This window comes from Pelobates fuscus, chromosome 4 (genome assembly GCF_036172605.1).
Source record: "Pelobates fuscus isolate aPelFus1 chromosome 4, aPelFus1.pri, whole genome shotgun sequence".
Lineage (NCBI taxonomy): Eukaryota > Metazoa > Chordata > Amphibia > Anura > Pelobatidae > Pelobates > Pelobates fuscus.
Genome location: NC_086320.1, coordinates 357,907,396 through 357,926,393, shown reverse-complemented (window position 1 = coordinate 357,926,393; position 18,998 = coordinate 357,907,396). Strand labels below are relative to the sequence as shown.

Genomic DNA, 18,998 nt, shown 5'->3' with positions numbered 1-18,998 from the left:
TCCACTGTTTACCTGCGAGCGGGCTGAACATTCCATGTACTACAAACTCTCTGGCCAATCACTGCAAAGCGTCAGGATACAGGGGCCGGCCTCTCTCTCGCGTTGCTCCTGTTGATTGGCGAGCCGTCGCGTCCGTCAGGAATCGCCGGCTGTGATTGGCTAAGGCGCGCCGTGGCTGTCTCGGTCGGGGCCGCGGGTTTGGAGGCGCTGCGCGTGCACAGTGTGGAGAGGCGGAGAGGGAGTGGAGGAGGAGGAGGCGGGCAGAGCAGGCCGCGCGCACACCGGAGCACACTGAGGGGGCTCACCGGAAACCGGAGTTAACCCTGTGACGGCCAGAGCTCGCGGGAGAGTGGGCGGGGAGAGCCGGGACCCCGCGGCCGGGGGGCAGGGAGGGAGACAGAGGATGAAGGTGACTGTGAGCTTCGGGAGGACCCGGGTAGTGGTGCCCTGCGGGGACGGCAACTTGAAAGTTTCCAGCCTCATCCAGCAAGCCGTGACCAGGTACCGGAAGGCCATCGCCAAGGTGAGCGAGCCCCCCCCGGGGAGCTGGGCGAACGGGGGTCCCACATCTGGGCCGCGAGACTCCCCCTTTATCCAGTGTGGTCCCGCCCGCTGCCTGTGTGCTCTGCCTTGGAGCACCCCACTCTCTGCTCTATATAGGGGAATATCTGGCAGTGCCAGGGGGTGCCAAGCCATGCCAATGGGTGCCAAGCCGTACTAGGAGTGCAATGCCAGGGGGTGCCAAGCCATGCCAGGGGGTGCCAAACTGAACTAGGGGTGCCATGCCAGGGAGTGCCATACCATACTAGGAGTGCCATGCCAGGGGGTGCCAAGCCATACTAGGAGTGCTATGCCAGGGGGTGCCAAGCCATACTAGGAGTGCTATGCCAGGGGGTGCCAAACCATACTAGGAGTGCCATGCCAGGGGGTGCCATACCATACTAGGAGTGCCATGCCAGGGGGTGCCAAAGTATACTAGGAGTGCCATGCCAGGGGGTGCCAAACCATAATAGGAGTGCCATGCCAGGGGGTGCCAAACCATACTAGGAGTGCCATGCCATGGGGTGCCAAACCATACTAGAAGTGCTATGCCAGGGGGTGCCAAGCTATGCTAGCGGGTGCCAACCCTACTAGGGGACGCCATGCCAGCAGACGCCAAGATATGCGAGGGGGTGTCAAACCATACTAGGGGGTGCCATGCCAGGAGACGCCAAGATATGCGAGGGGGTGTCAAACCATACTAGGGGGTGCCATGCCAGGAGACGCCAAGATATGCGAGGGGGTGTCAAACCATACTAGGGGGCGCCATGCCAGGAGACGCCAAGATATGCGAGGGGGTGTCAAACCATACTAGGGGGTGCCATGCCAGGAGACGCCAAGATATGCGAGGGGGTGTCAAACCATAGTAGGGGTTGCCAAGCCATGCCAGGGGGTGCCCATGACCAAGCCAGTGCCAGGCCACCCTTTAGTTGTGGCAGGTTTGTACTGGGACTCCAGGAGGGAGAGCTGCTGCTGTGCACATGCATGCTTACTTACATCTTTACATACTCACATATATGTTAGAACATTTTGGCTAGTTTCAGGGCTAGGCTTGTGTTCGCCAGATTCCATACTTTACATTCTACATGTTGTTGGAGATACATGAAAAGCGCTGATCCTCTATTTTGTAACATCCATGTGTTGCTGAATGGAAGACAGTTTTTATAAATGTATTACTGACATTTGTAAAGCGCCAACATATTCTGCAGCGCTGTACAATTGGGGAAAAAGACAGCACAATATAAACAGACTTCTACAAAAAAAGTAGAGGAGCCCTGTCTGTGAGCTTACAATCTAAAGGATCATTTAATCAGGGTAAGTCATTGGTGAGTGAATCAGTTTCCTTCCTGTGGCATAATAATTTTACATCACACAGGGCAGCACTTTTTATTTATCTCCTGGTACCATGCAGATGTGATGTATGTGCAGATACTATTAGTGACCCATGTGTTAATAGAGCCATTCAAAGAGGCTGGAAGATATATAGTGCAAAACTTTAACATTTCTTACAAAAACAAAAAACATTTAATATAATATATGGAAATCAATTTGGACGATGGAAAAAGGTGCTACTTTACAGAGAGTGTAGTGGACACTTAGAATAGACTTGACTAGTTGTGTGAAAGAACTAAAACATGTTTTAGATGTGCATAAGGAGTGATGAAAAATGGGGGGGGGGGGGGGGGAGTTTGTTGTCCTTTAAGGGTAGACTCTATGGCCAAAACTTTATTTTTCTTTGGCTCTCCAGCTGTTCGGTGTTAATTGGGATTTGAATAAAGGTTTACTTAAGCAAGTCAGCATCTGCAATTGTGTTGAAAATATTTCCCTCCATAACGGGTGCCAGTTGTGCTAAATTAGAACCTCAGTTTGTTTACTGGTTTAGGTCAGGGATGGGCAACCTTTGGCTCTCCAGATGTTGTGGACTACATCCCCCATAATGCTCTTACACACAATGCTGGCAAAGCATCATGGGAGGTGTAGTCCAAAACATCTGGAGAGCCAAAGGTTCCCCACCCCTGGTTTAGGTGTTTAAAACCGGCAAAGAATAGAATTCTTGGAATATGTACCGTACGTTTTTCACACTAAATAAAAGGTCATAGATTTTAGAGCATGCATTATGGGATATTGAGTACCTTTTTAGTCTGGTATGTTGTGTGTTTTTCTTCTAGCATTGGTATATCTTAAAAGTAAAGATTTTTTTTAATTGGAAGTATTTTGATTTCTTAGTCTAACTCTTTAGGCAAACTGGCCACGTATTTAAACCAATCAAGACCTGCGATGTGATACTGTATCCTAAGCTATTATGGCAAATAACTGGTTAAAATGTATTTAGAGGTGAATGCTGCCACTCTGATTTCAGCATACATTCTTTAGAACGATGTCAGGATGTTGTAATTTAGGATTTGTTTTCTTTTTTTTTATATGAGGAATTGGAAATGAATTTAGTAAAATAATTTGGAAGATTAATGATGCATCTTGACCTTTCTTGCAAAATCTTTTTTTTTTTGTTTCATGTCTAAAACACCTGATTTGTTCTTAGTTATTGTGAAAGAGATCTATGTTTTATTACAGCTAGCGTTAGATGACTACTTTTCCAATGGATGTCAATACTCCTAATGCCTAGTTAAGGAAGCAAATGTGTGTTTAAAAAAAAAAAAAAGGTTTTGCAGTCCTATTGAGTGTTGGTTGGCAAAACTCTGAGATGCATTGTGTGTTGTAATAGAAGCACTGTGATTGTGCTGCTTCCATAAGAAAGTGGCATCATTACATCAAGTCATGTTGTAACATTTTAGTGGTTTAATTGGCCTAACCTAATTCAATGTGGATATTGGATTTGCTGTATCTATTTACACAATACTTCTCATAATGGGATACTGCGTGCTGTATTTAGCCTTTATTGAGACCCTTGTCCTTAGAAAGAGATGTAGAGATGTAGATGATCCTTGAAACTAACAAGGAAATGCGGTGGAAGGATGCCATCTATGCAGTGTGTATTGGAAGGTGGTCCACTTTGTATGGGAAGATGGTAGAAGGTGGTTTTTAGCATCCTTGCTCTTTTAGCTATGAGTGTAGTATAAACCCTCTCTGTGCTTGGTATCTGACAAGTTCTGCTTTCTTTGGAGATGCTATTGTATTCTGAGCTCCTCACGCCCCCTTCTCTGTCTTCAGTGCAGCCCCCCTGTGCAGTTTAAGGTGGCATTATCTAATCCTTGTCATATAAGAATGCATGCTTTGTAGTCACAAACTGGTTTCTGCATTTCATTCTTCTTTAACACTTTCTATAGTGTGATATTTCTGTCGAATACTTGTTAACTATTTGCATTCTTTAGAAGTGAGTGCTACTTTTCAAAGCACTGAGTTCTGTTTCAGACAGCTTGTTAAATTATATTCACTTGAAAATCTAGACGAATTATGTGACATAGTGTCTGCAGTTGAGAATTAGTTTAGTTAATATTAGTTCTGTGAAGTGATTTGAAAGTGGTCACTGATCACGCAAAGATTCATATTCACATCTTCATCAAGAAGTACAATTCTACAGAAATACAATTTTAATTCGAAAAATGGCAATTTTTGTAAAAAAAAGTGTCTCATGATGCTTTAATCATTACCCACATCATGGATTACATTGACAAAAAGCTCCATGCCGTGGCTAGTGTTCTGTGTTCATGCAAACGTCATGGATGCTGAGAGCGGGAAAATAAATCTCTTAAATGCTTAAAGCAAAAATCCACGAATTTCAGTTAAAAAAAAATAAAAAATACAATATAATGAAAAACATCTAATTTAATTCTGCTACTTATACTAGGTGACTGTTGTTTTTATTTCATATTTGCTCATTAATGTTTCCTTTTCTCTCTGGTTTGGGAATCTCCTGTCTAAGGTTTGTTATTTCCTGGGTAGAACCATGTTTAAATGTCATTTACCCCAAGGCACAGGTACATTGATACTTTGAAACATTTATCTCATGCATGCCCTTAAGCAAAAAGTCACAGTAGATCAGAACAAACACTGTATGACCTTTTTTACTGTGTTTCTCTATAACCCAGAGCTGGACATGGCAATGCTCAGCTCCCCCTTCTGATCATCTTAGCTTTTCTGCCATTTTTTATGTCTGCATTGTGCAGCGCTGCTGTGTATGTTGCCGCTCCATATAAATAATAAGGATATTATGAGGCTATACCAAAATACGAAATGAGAGGAATCCTCTACAGAAAATGTTGTACGTTCTACTTCTTGAAATATAATTACTGGCAGCAGGGGAACCCCTGAATTTATTACCCCAGCTGTAATTAAAGGACTCATTCCTGCTGGGCATCATGAGATTTGTAGTTTAAAAGTGCTGTTGTGGGTTCAGCCCTGAACTGAAAGTACTTTTACTCTATATTGCCTCTCTGCACCTAGTGCAGGGTATTTGTTTTGTGTCTCATGACAGCACAGGATTTTAAGATGTCTTCCTGTGAGTGTAAGCAGATCAATTAGTGTCTGTCAGTTTGACCGATTCAACTATGCAAAGGTGATGGTATCTGCAGGCATGAGAAGCAGGTGAATGTGTGTGTTCCCAGCCATTACATTCTATGTTATGTCACTACTGTGTTTCTGGCCACACAGTTTATGTCCCTATTCCTTAGTGTTTTGCTGCTGTAATGCATCTATTAACCCTTTCAGAACCTGACTGGTACTGACATTAAGATCCTTTAGTGTGGCTTATTTTGAATTTATTTCTGAGTAAAACCCTGGAATATGGTTATAGCTGGACTATTCCAGTATTGGGAGATGTATTTTGTTTCTTTGCCAAAGCAGTAAGTGTAGTTTTTATCTCCATTGGTTTATTAAAACCTTGGAGAATTATCATCTTGTGTGTTTTTATTCTCTGACTAAAGACCAGCTTTTCACATTTTAGGGTCTGCTTCAGCCTTTGGGTCACTTAATGGCGAGGTGTAGTGTACAGAATCTATATTGCAAAATGTAGGAATAATAGCTGATTCGTAAGTATTCTCCTAGTCTGCTATACGTATTTATTTGAGTTTGGTGTTTAACTGTTTAGTAAATAAACCCATCGGTAATTGTGAGGCATTTCTGTTTTCTAAGTGAATACATTGAAATATTGTGAATTTGCTAAACAATCAATCCTCAACTTGTCTACTTTGTGTTTCCTTGAAAGGATGCCACAATGTAATTCAAATGACATGTTTGTTGGCAGACGCACATAATAATAAGAGTTTCTAATTTTTAAGATTAATTTCCCTATGTTACACGGCTAGTGTGGAACAGGTAATGTATCGGCATTGGATGTTAGTAAAGTACAACCTCCATGATGTTTGGCAATCTTATGCCTGGCTGGGTTGTAGCTAGGTAAGAATTACCCCGGCTGTCTGCCCATGTCAGTAAGTCTAATAGGGCTGAGAAATGTCTAGCAATTTAAAGCTCGCACAGCCTGGAGCTACTCTGAATTGGAATAGCCAGATCACTGAATCCTATTTCCCTCCTATTATCAGATTACTAGCACAAATGTGTTAGACCACTTCAGGCAACAGCACATCAAACACAGAGTACACCAGTGACTGCTTATCTATTGTGCATCTCAAACAATTACCATCACTCGTAAAGCACCAACATATTCTTATGTGTTGTGCAATGGGTAATGGTAACAAGGCAGGTTTGGCTTTAACTTTCAGGAACTCGAGTTTGAGATAGTCCAGCTCTTATCTAAAGGACAACAGAATGTGTAAATGGCAAAATGATGTCAGTGTATCAGGTGCAGCCCCTGTGAGACAAGGCTCACAATCTGCAAGTTTCTGTTCAAAATCATGCTGTGCTTGTATGTGAATGGTAGAAATTGTAGTTCAGCACCTGTTTTGGGAGATTTTATTAAATAACACTATAAATGTGTGTATATAATATACATAATAAAATGTTACCAGATAAATCAGCACTCTGTGTACGAATACTTGTTTTATTTTTTTATTTCATAATGTCAAAAATAAACATGTCAGTTCTCTTCTGAACATTCTATATACACACAGTGTGGGTTCAGTCTATGTTCATGCATGTATAACTTTTGGGGGCTTTTTCCATGCAGGAACCACCTGTAAATATGGTGTGATGCCAACATGATGCTGCTTTAGAAAGAAATCTATGAAGTGGGCATCTAACACATTTTTTGTCATTTCATGTCACATGTATTTTAATACCCTTTGAATGTGAGTGAGGGGGGGAGCTGATACCGTATGAAAGTTTGTCAGTCCTGTGACCCATAATGACCTAACCAAGGTGAGCAGTTTCCTGGGCAATTCCAGAACAATGACTAAACTGAAAATATGCATTTCCTGATAGGGGCCCATAGGAAGGACAATTTAACCCATACCATGCCAGCATTATAGGAAGAAAGTAATGTTACTGTTATGAGTTTGGAATATTGCAGGACTCCTACACTTGTATTGTTACTATGCTGGTTACAATGTTGTGTGTGTGTGTGTGTGTGTGTGTGTGTGTGTGTGTCTGTGTGTCTGTGTGTCTGTGTGTCTGTGTGTCTGTGTGTCTGTGTGTCTGTGTGTCTGTGTGTCTGTGTGTCTGTGTGTCTGTGTGTCTGTGTGTCTGTGTGTCTGTGTGTCTGTGTGTCTGTGTGTCTGTCTGTCTGTCTGTCTGTCTGTCTGTGTGTCTGTCTGTCTGTCTGTCTGTCTGTCTGTGTTATCGCTGTCAAATTGACATTTGTTTTGCAAGTTGAGTAATTTTAACTCAAAGTTCCTTGTTTAAAATGTATCAGTGCTTGAGAAACCCTAGCCGTCATTACTCTATGGATTTTCCTGTAGTTATAAGTCCCTTTGGTAGCCAAATGGTTAAGGGCAGCACTTAAGATCAGGTCTAGCCAGGCGTTTGGGATTTCTGAAATTAATAGGCAATCAGCCAAGTGGCGTTCCTCTTCAGATCCCAGAGCTAGCCAGGGGTTGTATTGAGTAAATTGAGTAATGACTGTGCTTCTAAATCAGTGATATACAGGCTTCTTGTGTATTCTCGCATGCAGGCTTGGGTTACCTACCAAAGTGTATGGATAATTTGTTACTACCGTAATGCATGCGACATGTAAAGTGCAAAGTATAAAGTACAAAACATTCAATACTTTAGTGCATGTTTTATTTTTTGTAGCACAGACGTACATATTTGTTTACATGTGGCAGTAAAGGGAAGGTAAAGTCCATTCAATATTGTATAACACTAATATATTTAACTTACAATGTTATTATTGTAGTAATTTTGCTGGGTAAAGACCAATTGGAACTTAACAGGGTGTATTACAGTTGTTCAGTGTGGTAACTGCAATAAGAATGTAGTATATTTCATTATAGCATATGCAGTTACTTATTAATTTTTTTATTTTTTTTTTATTTTTGGCTCTCTGCAAAATAATACTTTTTCATTAACTAAACCTCAAATTCCACATTGCTCATAAAAGTGCTCTTGCACAGGAGTTGTAATGTGTTTAATTTAGAACAAATCTGATGGATTTCCTAACATTTGCCTTTTTACTTAATTCTACAAGAATCTATCTACCTCTGGTATAAATATAAACATCCAATTTAAAACAAGGTGCCTGTAGACTGTGTTTCTTTGTGTCTCTTCTAAAATAGAGACCGAAGCATGGGGAGCTGTACAGTGTGTGAAGCCATTGTATTTACACCATCTCCAGTCATATTCTAAAAACGTGTTTGTGTGTGTGGATAGTGTCTGTCAGTCTGTCTCTCCCAGGTTGTACTACGTATATCAGAAGTGTAGATAACACCCATTTGTAATTTAGATCCAGTCGTTTATGAAGCATTACTTTCAGTATTCTTCATGGGTGTTTCGGTAACCCCATTAAAGCAGTGAGATGACCCCCCTGTGGTTGTAGCATGCAATTCCCGTATTATCCATTTGCCCAGATGAATACTTTGTGAATTGTATTTCAGTCCAGCTGAGCGCTATAGGTTGGCTATTGTTGCTCAGTGCAGGTGTGACCAGAAAGCAGAGCTGTTGAAAGATTACAAATCCCAGGATACTTTGCCTTCACTAACGAGGCTTTGTCTTCTACGGTGTGTAATTTGTCCTTTTATCTGAAGTGCTGCTGTAATGGTTAAAGTGGTGATTCAACCTCTGTGCTCATGATGTGTGCAGACTTTTTTTTTTAATATCATTTGGAAATTAGTTAAAATAATCGTGAGGCATACATCATTGGAAGACTTACAACAAAAAGGGGTGAATAGTACCTGACCTTATTATTACAGGCTCCCTAATTGCTTACACTGCCCGTTATCATTAATATATAAGGTGTTCTCAAAGTCACTGGAGGAAAAAAAGCCTTTTCTTTTTCTAATTCTAACATGAATTGACTTGATCTTATAGAAGCTGCCATCCTTGTAAATAGCTTTGTGTGAGTTGCTGTTTATGACAATAGCTCATTGTGCGTCCTTCTTTCCCGTACACGAAATTGCGGTTGGAACCTTTTGTTATGGCAATCATAGAGCACCTCCTTACGAACCTTTTTCACATGGCTCTGGGATGGCAAGCTGCAGTACTTTGCTATAGTATATGTCAGAATTGTTCCTCCTCCCCCCTTTATTTTCAAAGAATCTCTGCACTGACCTATCTGCTTTGATGCAGATATTTGAAGGTTCATGCATGGTTTATTCTGCTGGAAGAGCATCATGGGAAATGTAGTTTGTGTCTATTCAATGTATGCTGTATTATAAAAACTTTTCTTGGTTTGCCAATCACAGGTGTTTGAAGGTGCATAATTATAAGTGAAGGTCAAATGAAATGAAATGAATAGTACAGCATCATGGGAAATGTAGTTCACGGCATCTGCAGTGCAAGAAGATGAGCTATTACTGTCCATGTATTTTATGAGCTCCCTCCATCTTCAGTAAAGCATCATTTCTTGATTTCTGCTGTATCAAACAGCAGAACAAACAGGTAATAGCATAGTGTTCAAGTTTTATGTATGGCTCACAGTACATTTCATTCTGGTGAGCTTTTCCACTGAGAATGTATTCCCTATGTGTGGAAATGGGTGGGTCTGATTTCAGATTGCACGTTAACTCTTAACATGTGTGTACACAGCACGTTGGTGTAACAGCTGCAATCCACAGTTATAGAATGTTTATCAATACAAGTTGAACCTGAGTACTTTAAGAAATGGACCCCTTTTTGCCAGCACACTGGGTTTAAGAATTACACATTGTAGTTTGTATGGTGGACAGGCCAAGCATCATGGGATTGTAAGTTTGTAAACATCTGGAGTACGACATTATTTTATTATTGTTTAAAATAATAGATGGTATGTACTCTGTTAATTACTTTTGTAAATCATGCATATAAGTAGTAATTATTTTTTTTAGTGTTTCTTCTGGCTCGGCCTTGTATGGGAACAGTTAAAGGGAACTTGCTATGACTCACTTCGTATTACACTTCTGTGACACACCTCCTTTTCCCACTCTCTCCTCCTGTAGTTTTTATTAATTTTCCCTGCTTGGGGACACAAAAAAAGACTAAAAGAAATACCTTTTTAACTTTACTAAAATTGTACATCTTAGAGGCAGGTACCTCTTAAAAGGAACACTATAGTGTCAGGAATACAAAAATTTATTCCTGACACTATATTTTTAAATAGCTGTTTAGTCCTCCAGCCCCTCCCATGCTCCACCCCCTTAGCTGAGATCATCTTCATCCCATAGGAAAGCATTGAAAGGCTATTGCGCATGCGCTGCAAAATGCTGCTCTGCACCAATCAGTATCTCCTCGTAGAGATGCATTGGCTCAATGCATCTCTATTGGGAGCATTCAGTGTCTCAATGCAGAGTGTTGACATGCTGAATGTCAGTGCTGCACATTGTGCATTAATGAACCAGGAAGCATCGCTAGTGGCCATCTGAGTGACTGCCAATAGCAGTGTCCCTAGGCTGTAATGTAAACACTTTTTCTGAAAAAGCAGTGTTTACATTAAAAAGCCCACAGAAACAGAGATACCAGAGCAACTACACGTAGCCCTAGTTGTTCTGGGGATTATAGAATGCATTTAACCATAAGCTTATCTCCCCTGGACCCTAGGGCCCTCTAATTCTGCCCCAACCCTAAATCCAAATCCAGAAACTTTTCCTTTTAAATGGTTTGCTGTGTTTTAATGATGCAGGGTCATTCACTGAATTTTTTTTTTTTAAATGGTCTATTGTTCCCTTAATTTTACAATTTGGATTTAATGTGCAAAAATTCAGCATTTAGTGAATAACATTGAAAGTAAATTTCACATTTTAGGTCTCCTCCTCCCACGACGTCACGTGTGTGCATTGTAGCTTCCCCATAGCGAAGCATAAAATCAACGCTTTCCTATGGGGATTTTTAAGACACTGGAATTCCTCATGCAAATCGTGAGGATGTCCAGTGTCCTCTCACAGAGCCAAACCCCTACTGTAAACAGAGGAAACATTGCAGTTTCTCTACAATTGGAATGTTTTACATTCACGGGTTAAGGGAGCAGTTGCACTGCACTTAGATCTCTTCTATGAGATGGTGTGTTCTTGTAGTGTCCCTTTAAATTCATAGCCAACTTGGAAAATATTTTAATTTCAGTGATTTTGATTTAAAGTTTTGTTCATATTTTACTTAAAGGAAAACTATAGGGTCAGGAACACAAACATGTATTCTTGACCCTATAGTGTTAAAACCACTTTCCTTTCCTATGTGGCCCCCTTTTGCCACCCTAAATATAGTAAAATCTTAGCTTTATTCCAGTCAGCTGCTGGCTCTGCCCATGATCTGTCTGCTTGGCTGACATCATTAGAAGTGATGATCTCAGCCAATTACAATGCATTTCCATAGGAAAGCATGGGATTGGCCGAGTTTGCTAGGGAGAGGGTGCCAGGGGGCGGATCAAATGCTGCCCTGGCCAATCAGCATCTCCTCACTGAGATGCATTGAATCAAAGAGGTAAGTTCAGTGTCTCCATACAGAGGATGGAAATACTGAATGTGCAGTACTGCCCCAGGAAGCACCTCTAGTAGCCATCTAAAGAGTTATCCCTATGCTGTAATGTAAACACTGCCTTTTCTCTGAAAAGACAGTGTTTACAACAAGAAGCCTGCAGGGTAGGGGTGCACCGAAATTCCGGCGGCCGAAAGTAACGGCCGAAAATGGACCTAATCCATTTCGGCCGATATTGGCACATATCTGCAGAAAATAGGGCGTTGGGATTTGTCACCCACCCAGTAGCTCACCATCCGCCCTGGTACCGCTGTGAGAAGACCGCACACTGCCGCCGCGCAACCTTCTAACCGGAAGTGCCGTGAGAGCAGTGGGGCAGCCTGCTGTAAAACTACCCACATCGCCTGCGCTAAGTAATTATATTTTAATAAAATGAATTACCGAGATTCACTAAGAATCTCCAATCCTAGGGTATTGTGGGAAGCCATCCACTTACACAGCTGTTTTAGGAGACTTCTGGTTCTCCTAGATATGGACAAGCACCAGTGTTTTCAAAGCCTCTCTCCAAGATGGCTGTCGCAATCTTCTCTATCGGCCTTTTCTCCTTTCTGTACTTCTGAATTCTGTTTATATATTAATTAATGTGACCCACTCTTACATTTATTTTAGTATTTTCTCTCTCTTTTTTTTTTTCTATTTCTATTTGCTATTAAGTGATGATTGCCCTGCTGTACAGGAGGCTAATTGTGTCTTAGATAGCCTCCAGGAAGATAAAGTGTATTGCTCTAACAATTTTCGCGCCCATCCGACATTTTGCGGTTTCTGAAAATAGTGCCATGAGTCTGACTAGTCCTTGCACTCAGACTCAAATGTAAATGTAATTAATAAAATATTATAATTTAATTATATGTAGCCGGGTGACACCAGGGTGATTTCTACCTAGACCATTCTGACTGAATAAAGAAATACACTTTAAGAAACCTATCCTGCTGCAAACATATCCACATCCATTTATTAATTATATTCTGCACGTACCAATCTGCCCAAAGTGCTTTCTTCAAGTCCCTAGTCCACATTTCTAAATCTTTATTATTCATAAATATTATTACCGTATTTTTCGCTCCATAAGACGCACTTTTTTTCCCCTCAAAAGTGAGGGGAAATGTCTGTGCGTCTTATGGAGCGAATATGAAGCTTTACTTACCTGTCTTGCAGCGTTGGCCGGCAGCACAGGGCGCACCGCGGTAGTGGAACTTGAATTTCATGTTCCGGTTTCCGGCGGGACTGAAAGGAAGTGCGCACTTAGCTTGTGCACACTTCCTTTCAGTCCCGCCGGAAACCGGAACATGAAATTCAAGTTCCACTACCGCGGTGCGCCCTGTGCTGCCGGCCAACGCTACAAGACAGGTAAGTAATTATGGGACAAGGGGAGGGGGACAGTAAGGGGAGGGGGACAGTAAGGGGAGGGGGACAGTAAGGAGGGGGGGATGAAGTCTATGGGGGGGGGGGATGAAGTCTATGGGGGGGGATGAAGTCTATGGGGGGGGGGGAAGAAGTCTATGGGGGGGGGGGAAGAAGTCTATGGGGGGGGGGGAAGAAGTCTATGGGGGGGGGGGGAAGAAGTCTATGGGGGGGGGGGAAGAAGTCTATGGGGGGGGGGAAGAAGTCTATGGGGGGGGGGAAGTCTATGGGGGGGGGAAGAAGTCTATGGGGGGGGATGAAGTCTATGGGGAGGGGGGGGATGAAGTCTATGGGGAGGGGGGGATGAAGTCTATGGGGAGGGGGGGATGAAGACTATGGGGAGGGGGGGGATGAAGACTATGGGGAGGGGGGGAGATAAGGTCTATGGGGAGGGGGGGGATGAAGACTATGGGGAGGGGGGGAGATAAGGTCTATGGGGAGGGGGTGGATGAAGACTATGGGGAGGAGGGGAGATAAGGTCTATGGGGAGGGAGTGGATGAAGACTATGGGGAGGGGGTGGATGAAGACTATGGGGAGGGGGTGGATGAAGTCTATGGGGAGGGAGTGGATGAAGACTATGGGGAGGGGGTGGATGAAGTCTATGGGGAGGGGGTGGATGAAGTCTATGGGGAGGGGGTGGATGAAGTCTATGGGGAGGGGGGGATGAAGTCTATGGGGAGGGGGTGGATGAAGACTATGGGGAGGGGGGGAGATAAGGTCTATGGGGAGGGGGTGGATGAAGACTATGCGGAGGGGGTGGATGAAGTCTATGGGGAGGGGGTGGATGAAGACTATGGGGAGGGGGGGAGATAAGGTCTATGGGGAGGGGGTGGATGAAGACTATGGGGAGGGGGTGGATTAAGACTATGGGGAGGGGGTGGATGAAGACTATGGGGAGGGAGTGGATGAAGACTATGGGGAGGGGGTGGATGAAGTCTATGGGGAGGGGGGGATGAAGTCTATGGGGAGGGGGTGGATGAAGACTATGGGGAGGGGGGGAGATAAGGTCTATGGGGAGGGGGTGGATGAAGACCATGGGGAGGGGGTGGATGAAGTCTATGGGGAGGGGGTGGATGAAGACTATGGGGAGGGGGTGGATGAAGACTATGGGGAGGGGGTGGATGAAGACTATGGGGAGGGGGTGGATGAAGACTATGGGGAGGGTGTGGATGAAGACTATGGGGAGGGTGTGGATGAAGACTATGGGGAGGGGGTGGATGAAGTCTATGGGGAGGGGGTGGATGAAGTCTATGGGGAGGGGGTGGGTGAAGTCTATGGGGAGGGGGTGGGTGAAGTCTATGGGGAGGGGGTGGGTGAAGACTATGGGAGAGAGGAGAAGACTATGGGAGGGGGGGACACTATGGGACAGGGGAGAAAAAAATATTCTGTACAAACTGTCCCATAGTAAGAAACACTATGGGACAGTTTGTTCAGAATATTTTTTTTCTGGGTTTCTTCCTCTAAAAACTAGGTGCGTCTTATGGTGAGGTGCGTCTTATGGAGCGAAAAATACGGTATATTAATTAATATATTATGATTATTGGTATGTCATTTATAGAAAAAATGAGCTGTTCCAGGAGCTAGTCAGATTGAAATATATAGAAAACTCTGTGAAACAACCAGAGTTTTATATATATATTTGAATTGCCAGCTGATATTTATTGAATTTTTATTTCAATCTGACTAGCTCCTGAAATAGCTATTTCTTTTTGTTCTTTAAATGACATACCAAGGCAATAATGCACTTATACCTGGCTAATACCTAATGCACTTATCATAGTTTAAAGGGCTTTTACCCCATCAATTTAGTATTTTTTTGAAACTAACAGCTTTGGGTGGCATTGTGTGTATAATATCTATGTATCTGTTTATATATTTTAAGTCACTTTCTTTAATCTATAGCTGAGGCATAGTCCTCTTTCAGTGACTTTACAAAGTCAGCGGTTTGGAAATATTTCAAAGTTTCTGATAAAGACACCAAATTTTCTTGTAGTTTTTCATATTTGATTTATTAAATTCATGAAAAAGAATTATATTAATAAAATCATAGAAAAAAAAAAAGTATTTTAAAAGTATTTGGGCAAAAAGGCAGTTTCGGTTTTCGGTCAAGGGCATCCTGAATTTTCGGTTTCGGCCCTGAATTTTCATTTCGGTGCACCCCTACTGCAGGGAATGACTATACTCACCTGAACAACTAATTTCAGCTGTAACTGTTCTGGTGACTATAGTGTCCCTTTAATAATGCTATACATATTTGAACATCATATAGTTAATTTATAAGCAAGCAGGGTTCCTGTGCATATGTGCTGTAAAAACAATATTGGACCAGAGATTTTAAATCTTTATGGAATTCAACATCTTTTAATGATGTGTTCTTTTTTTCAATGTATTTGATGCAATGTGTCAAACTTTTTGTAAATGGTATTTTGTTATAACAACATTATCTTAGTATGTTTGCAGTAGCTAGCTTTCGTTTTGTGTATTAAGTTGATTTGTTTCTTCAGTAACCTTGCTGTTTTAGTGACATTGACTGCGGATACCTACCTTAGATTGTGAGCTCCCTTTGAACACAGACTTATCTCTTGTTTCCACATGCATGATTGTCAATGACTTGTTTTTGTTCTATGTACAGTGTCTCTGTAGTTATAATATTTTGTATCAGTGCTGATTCATGTGAATAAAGTGCCTACGGGATTCTGGGGATGCAATACATACATTGTCACTAGTGGTCGTATGAAATAAATATCGGCTCCTAACATATCTATTGCAATCATTGCAGGTTTATTGACCACTTTAAAAGTGGTATTAATAAATGTGTATCAATTCTCGCTGTATTGCTACATGAACACTACAATATCTTGCACTGCAGTCTGTGTGTGATATGATTTGGTGGTCATTGCAAGGGAGTCATGGTCTCTACTGCAAACAGCCATAAACTGTCCCTTGTAGCAACTAAAGAGGGGTCAGCAGGACAGACCTAGAAATTGGGGTGTGAGGATGGTCTGATGTGACCTAGCTGTGTGTGATGGGTCTGTCTGTGGGAAACACACCTTTTGTCTATTTAATGATTATGTAAACATGCTTTTCCCAACGATAGCTATGTGCGATAACAGACTGGTCCCCATTTATAGTGTGCGTAGGTAAATGCTTGTCGTTATGTATGTAAAGGGTTTAATGTCTCTTATCTTGGTTTCTTTTCTTTTAATGTATGTAAACATGAGCAACTCTACTTGTATTTTGTCTTTGAGGATCCTTTCCTGTGTCCTGATATCACCTTTCAGCCACAGGCTCCTGTGTTCTGCCTTTTAGTAACCCACAATGGTGCACTGCGTTCCAGGGCAATTAACCCTTTTATGTGCGTCACCAAGCATTGTTATTCTATTTTCATGTATTCGTTTATTATTATTTATATAACACTAGAAAATTCCATAGCGCTGCACAATTGGTGGACTAACAGACACGTAATTGTAACCAGACAAATGGACGCACAGGGACAGAGGGGTTGAGGGCCCTGCTCAATGAGCTTACATGCTAGAGGGAGTGGGGTAAAATGACACAAAGTGTATAAGTAGAGGTAATAAAATAGGTTGCTAGAAAAGTATTCACTGAGAACTTAGTAGGTTATTTTTAACAGTTGCAGGAGAGGAGTCAGGAGAGAGGGAGGATGAAAACCCCTGAACAGTTTAAATGTTAATCTGTTTCTTTTAATGAAGGTCAGATTTAAAAAAAAAAAAAATAAAAAAAAATAGGTTGTCTGATCCCTCTGTGTGGGGACAGTTTATACATTACTTGAAATTCAGAGTATTTCTGTTATTAGTTTGGGAGAATATGTGCTGTTTTAAGGCTTGAATATTCTTCCACTCACATCAGTTGCAGACTTTCTGGACTTTGTTAGTGGCTTTCCAACAAGTATCTGTGTAGTGTCATGGGTATAATTTAGAATTCTTTATTTTTGGTGCAATAGCAACAATACAGACATTTGTGAGTGCCACAACAGCATTTGCATGGGATATAGTAACGTTATGTACTTTCTGTGAGTTGGGCTGAGGTGAGCTCTGCACTTTTTTTTTTTTAGTATAATGGGCTAGTTGGTTGTATCGAGAGTGATGGCCGTGCCTTTGGTGTGGATAATGTGTAAGGTTAGTGCTGCCCCTCAGGTCCTTGGGTGATGGTTTAACCCTGGCACAGAGTGTGTGCTTGTGGTTTCCCTAACCCTTTGCGTGTCGTTAGGTTTTTTAAATTTTGTGATAGTGTGAGGGCTGGGTTTCTGTGGTTCGTCTATGTGTAGGTATGTCTGGGTTAGGAGCCTGGCTATCTGAGCCTGACTTGGCTGCTGATGAGGGTATTACTACGCCCGTGAACCCATCTAGTGGTTCATGTGGGTGCTCCATGTTTTGCTATGCCCTGTAACCCCAGGGCATTAATGAGAGGGGGGGGGGGGGGGGGAGGTAGAACTCTGTAATCTGCGTGCATGGTGTCTGCCTCTTCACTACAGGGCCCTCTGGCCTTGTCTGACTCGTTAAATTTGGTTTGAGTTGGGAGTGTTATGTGTAATTTGGTGCAACAGTGGAAAAGAAACATGAACAAACAATATATAAATGTGACTCATGGCTTGTGGTCACTGCAGGCTTCAGGTCGTGGGTCCAGGGTGCTCTACGGGTGGGGCTGTGTCGTTGTTGGACAGTCCCAGTGTGGTCAGGAGGGCTGGGCCTTCTCCCGGGTTACTGAGCTTGTAATGAAGTTCATCTTTGGTCACCCACAGCGTTCTGGGGGTTGCCCATCTGTATGGGATGCCCGCTGTTTGCAGTGTGGATGTGATGGGTTGCATGCTCTTGCGCCAGAGTAGAGTGTCTCTGCTCAGATCCTGAAAGAAGGTAAGTCGGTGTGTTTCGAGTTCGTGTGGTGAATTCCCTTTAATGGCCGACATTAGGGCTATTTTGTCCGTTAGTGATTGGCATCTCAGAATAATGTCGCGTGGGGCTGCCTGTGGTGCTTGTCGGGGTTTTGCAATGCGATATACGCCGTTGAAAGTAAATTGTTTCGCCTGCCTATTGGGAAGGAGTTAGGCCGCCAGGCGCCTTACAAAGTGGGGCAGTTCTTCCAGTGGAACCACTTCTGATACCCCTCTTATTTTAATATTCTTTCTCCTGCCCCTGTCGTCTGACAGGACGTTGACTTGTCTGTTGATATTAGCTTGTGCGGTTTGTATCTGGGTGACTGTGTCTTTTAGGGAGGTGAGGTCTTGGCGCAGGTCTCTCACCTCTTGTTCCGCGGCTTGGGTGCGGGACGAGACCGTTTGCACCTCTGTTGCCAGCCCTTTCAGGTCCGCCTGCCACATTTGCTGCAAGTTTCTTTGGAGTCCGGTCAGCATTGTCTGGATGTCCCTCTTGGTTGCTGGAATTGAGTCTTCAGTTGTTTGTGTGCATGTGCTGTTTATGGCTGCTATAGCCGTGCTGTGTGTGGAGTCTCCATCTTCAGACCGCTTGGGTGAGACTGCCGTGGTGGTTCGGGTCCGCATCAGTGAGGGAGTTTGTAGCATGCTGCCTATATCCTTGTGCGGTGTGGAGGTACCTGGGGCTGATTTGTGGGATCTCCGTCCCATTTCTTTTGGGGTGTAGAAGTCCGCCCAGTGCAGTATGGGCTCGCCCTGAGCTCGATGTCAGCTCCCTGGTTAGAGCCTGGTTGCGTGTGCGGTAGGCCCCTGCTCCTTTGATGCAGCGTTTTGTGCCCGGCCTCTGTAGAAAAGGCATCTGCGGGTTCCGTCGGGTGTCAGGGGTTAGTTCCCGTAGTTTTCGTCGGCAGATGGGCTTTAGCTTTTGCGATTTTCTGTGTCTTTGGCTCCGGTTTACCGGAGCTGCTGGAAATGGCGCCCTTCTCCTTGCGCTGCTAGCTCCGTCCCCCTCATGGGTATAATTTAACCCCTTAAAGACCAAACTTCTGGAATAAAGGGGAATCATGACATGTCACACATGTCGTGTCCTTAAGGGGTTAAAGCATGTCCTTTTTTCTTTGTGGTGTAAATGTCTATTTAAATAGTTGGTGTTTT

The 18,998-nt window shown here is 43.0% G+C and overlaps 1 protein-coding gene across 8 annotated transcripts in view; it reads left to right on the top strand.

Moving 5' to 3' along the window:
* Positions 1 to 244: 244 nt before the first annotated feature.
* Positions 245 to 18,998, top strand: part of PARD3 (par-3 family cell polarity regulator) — a 470,841-nt gene continuing 452,087 nt past the window's right edge. For all 8 annotated transcript variants that reach the window (XM_063452628.1, XM_063452633.1, XM_063452636.1 and 5 more), the window contains exon 1: positions 245 to 523. In XM_063452628.1, coding sequence (XP_063308698.1) covers positions 404 to 523 — 120 coding nt within the window. In that variant the 5' untranslated portion in view covers positions 245 to 403. The remainder of the gene's footprint in view (positions 524 to 18,998) is intronic.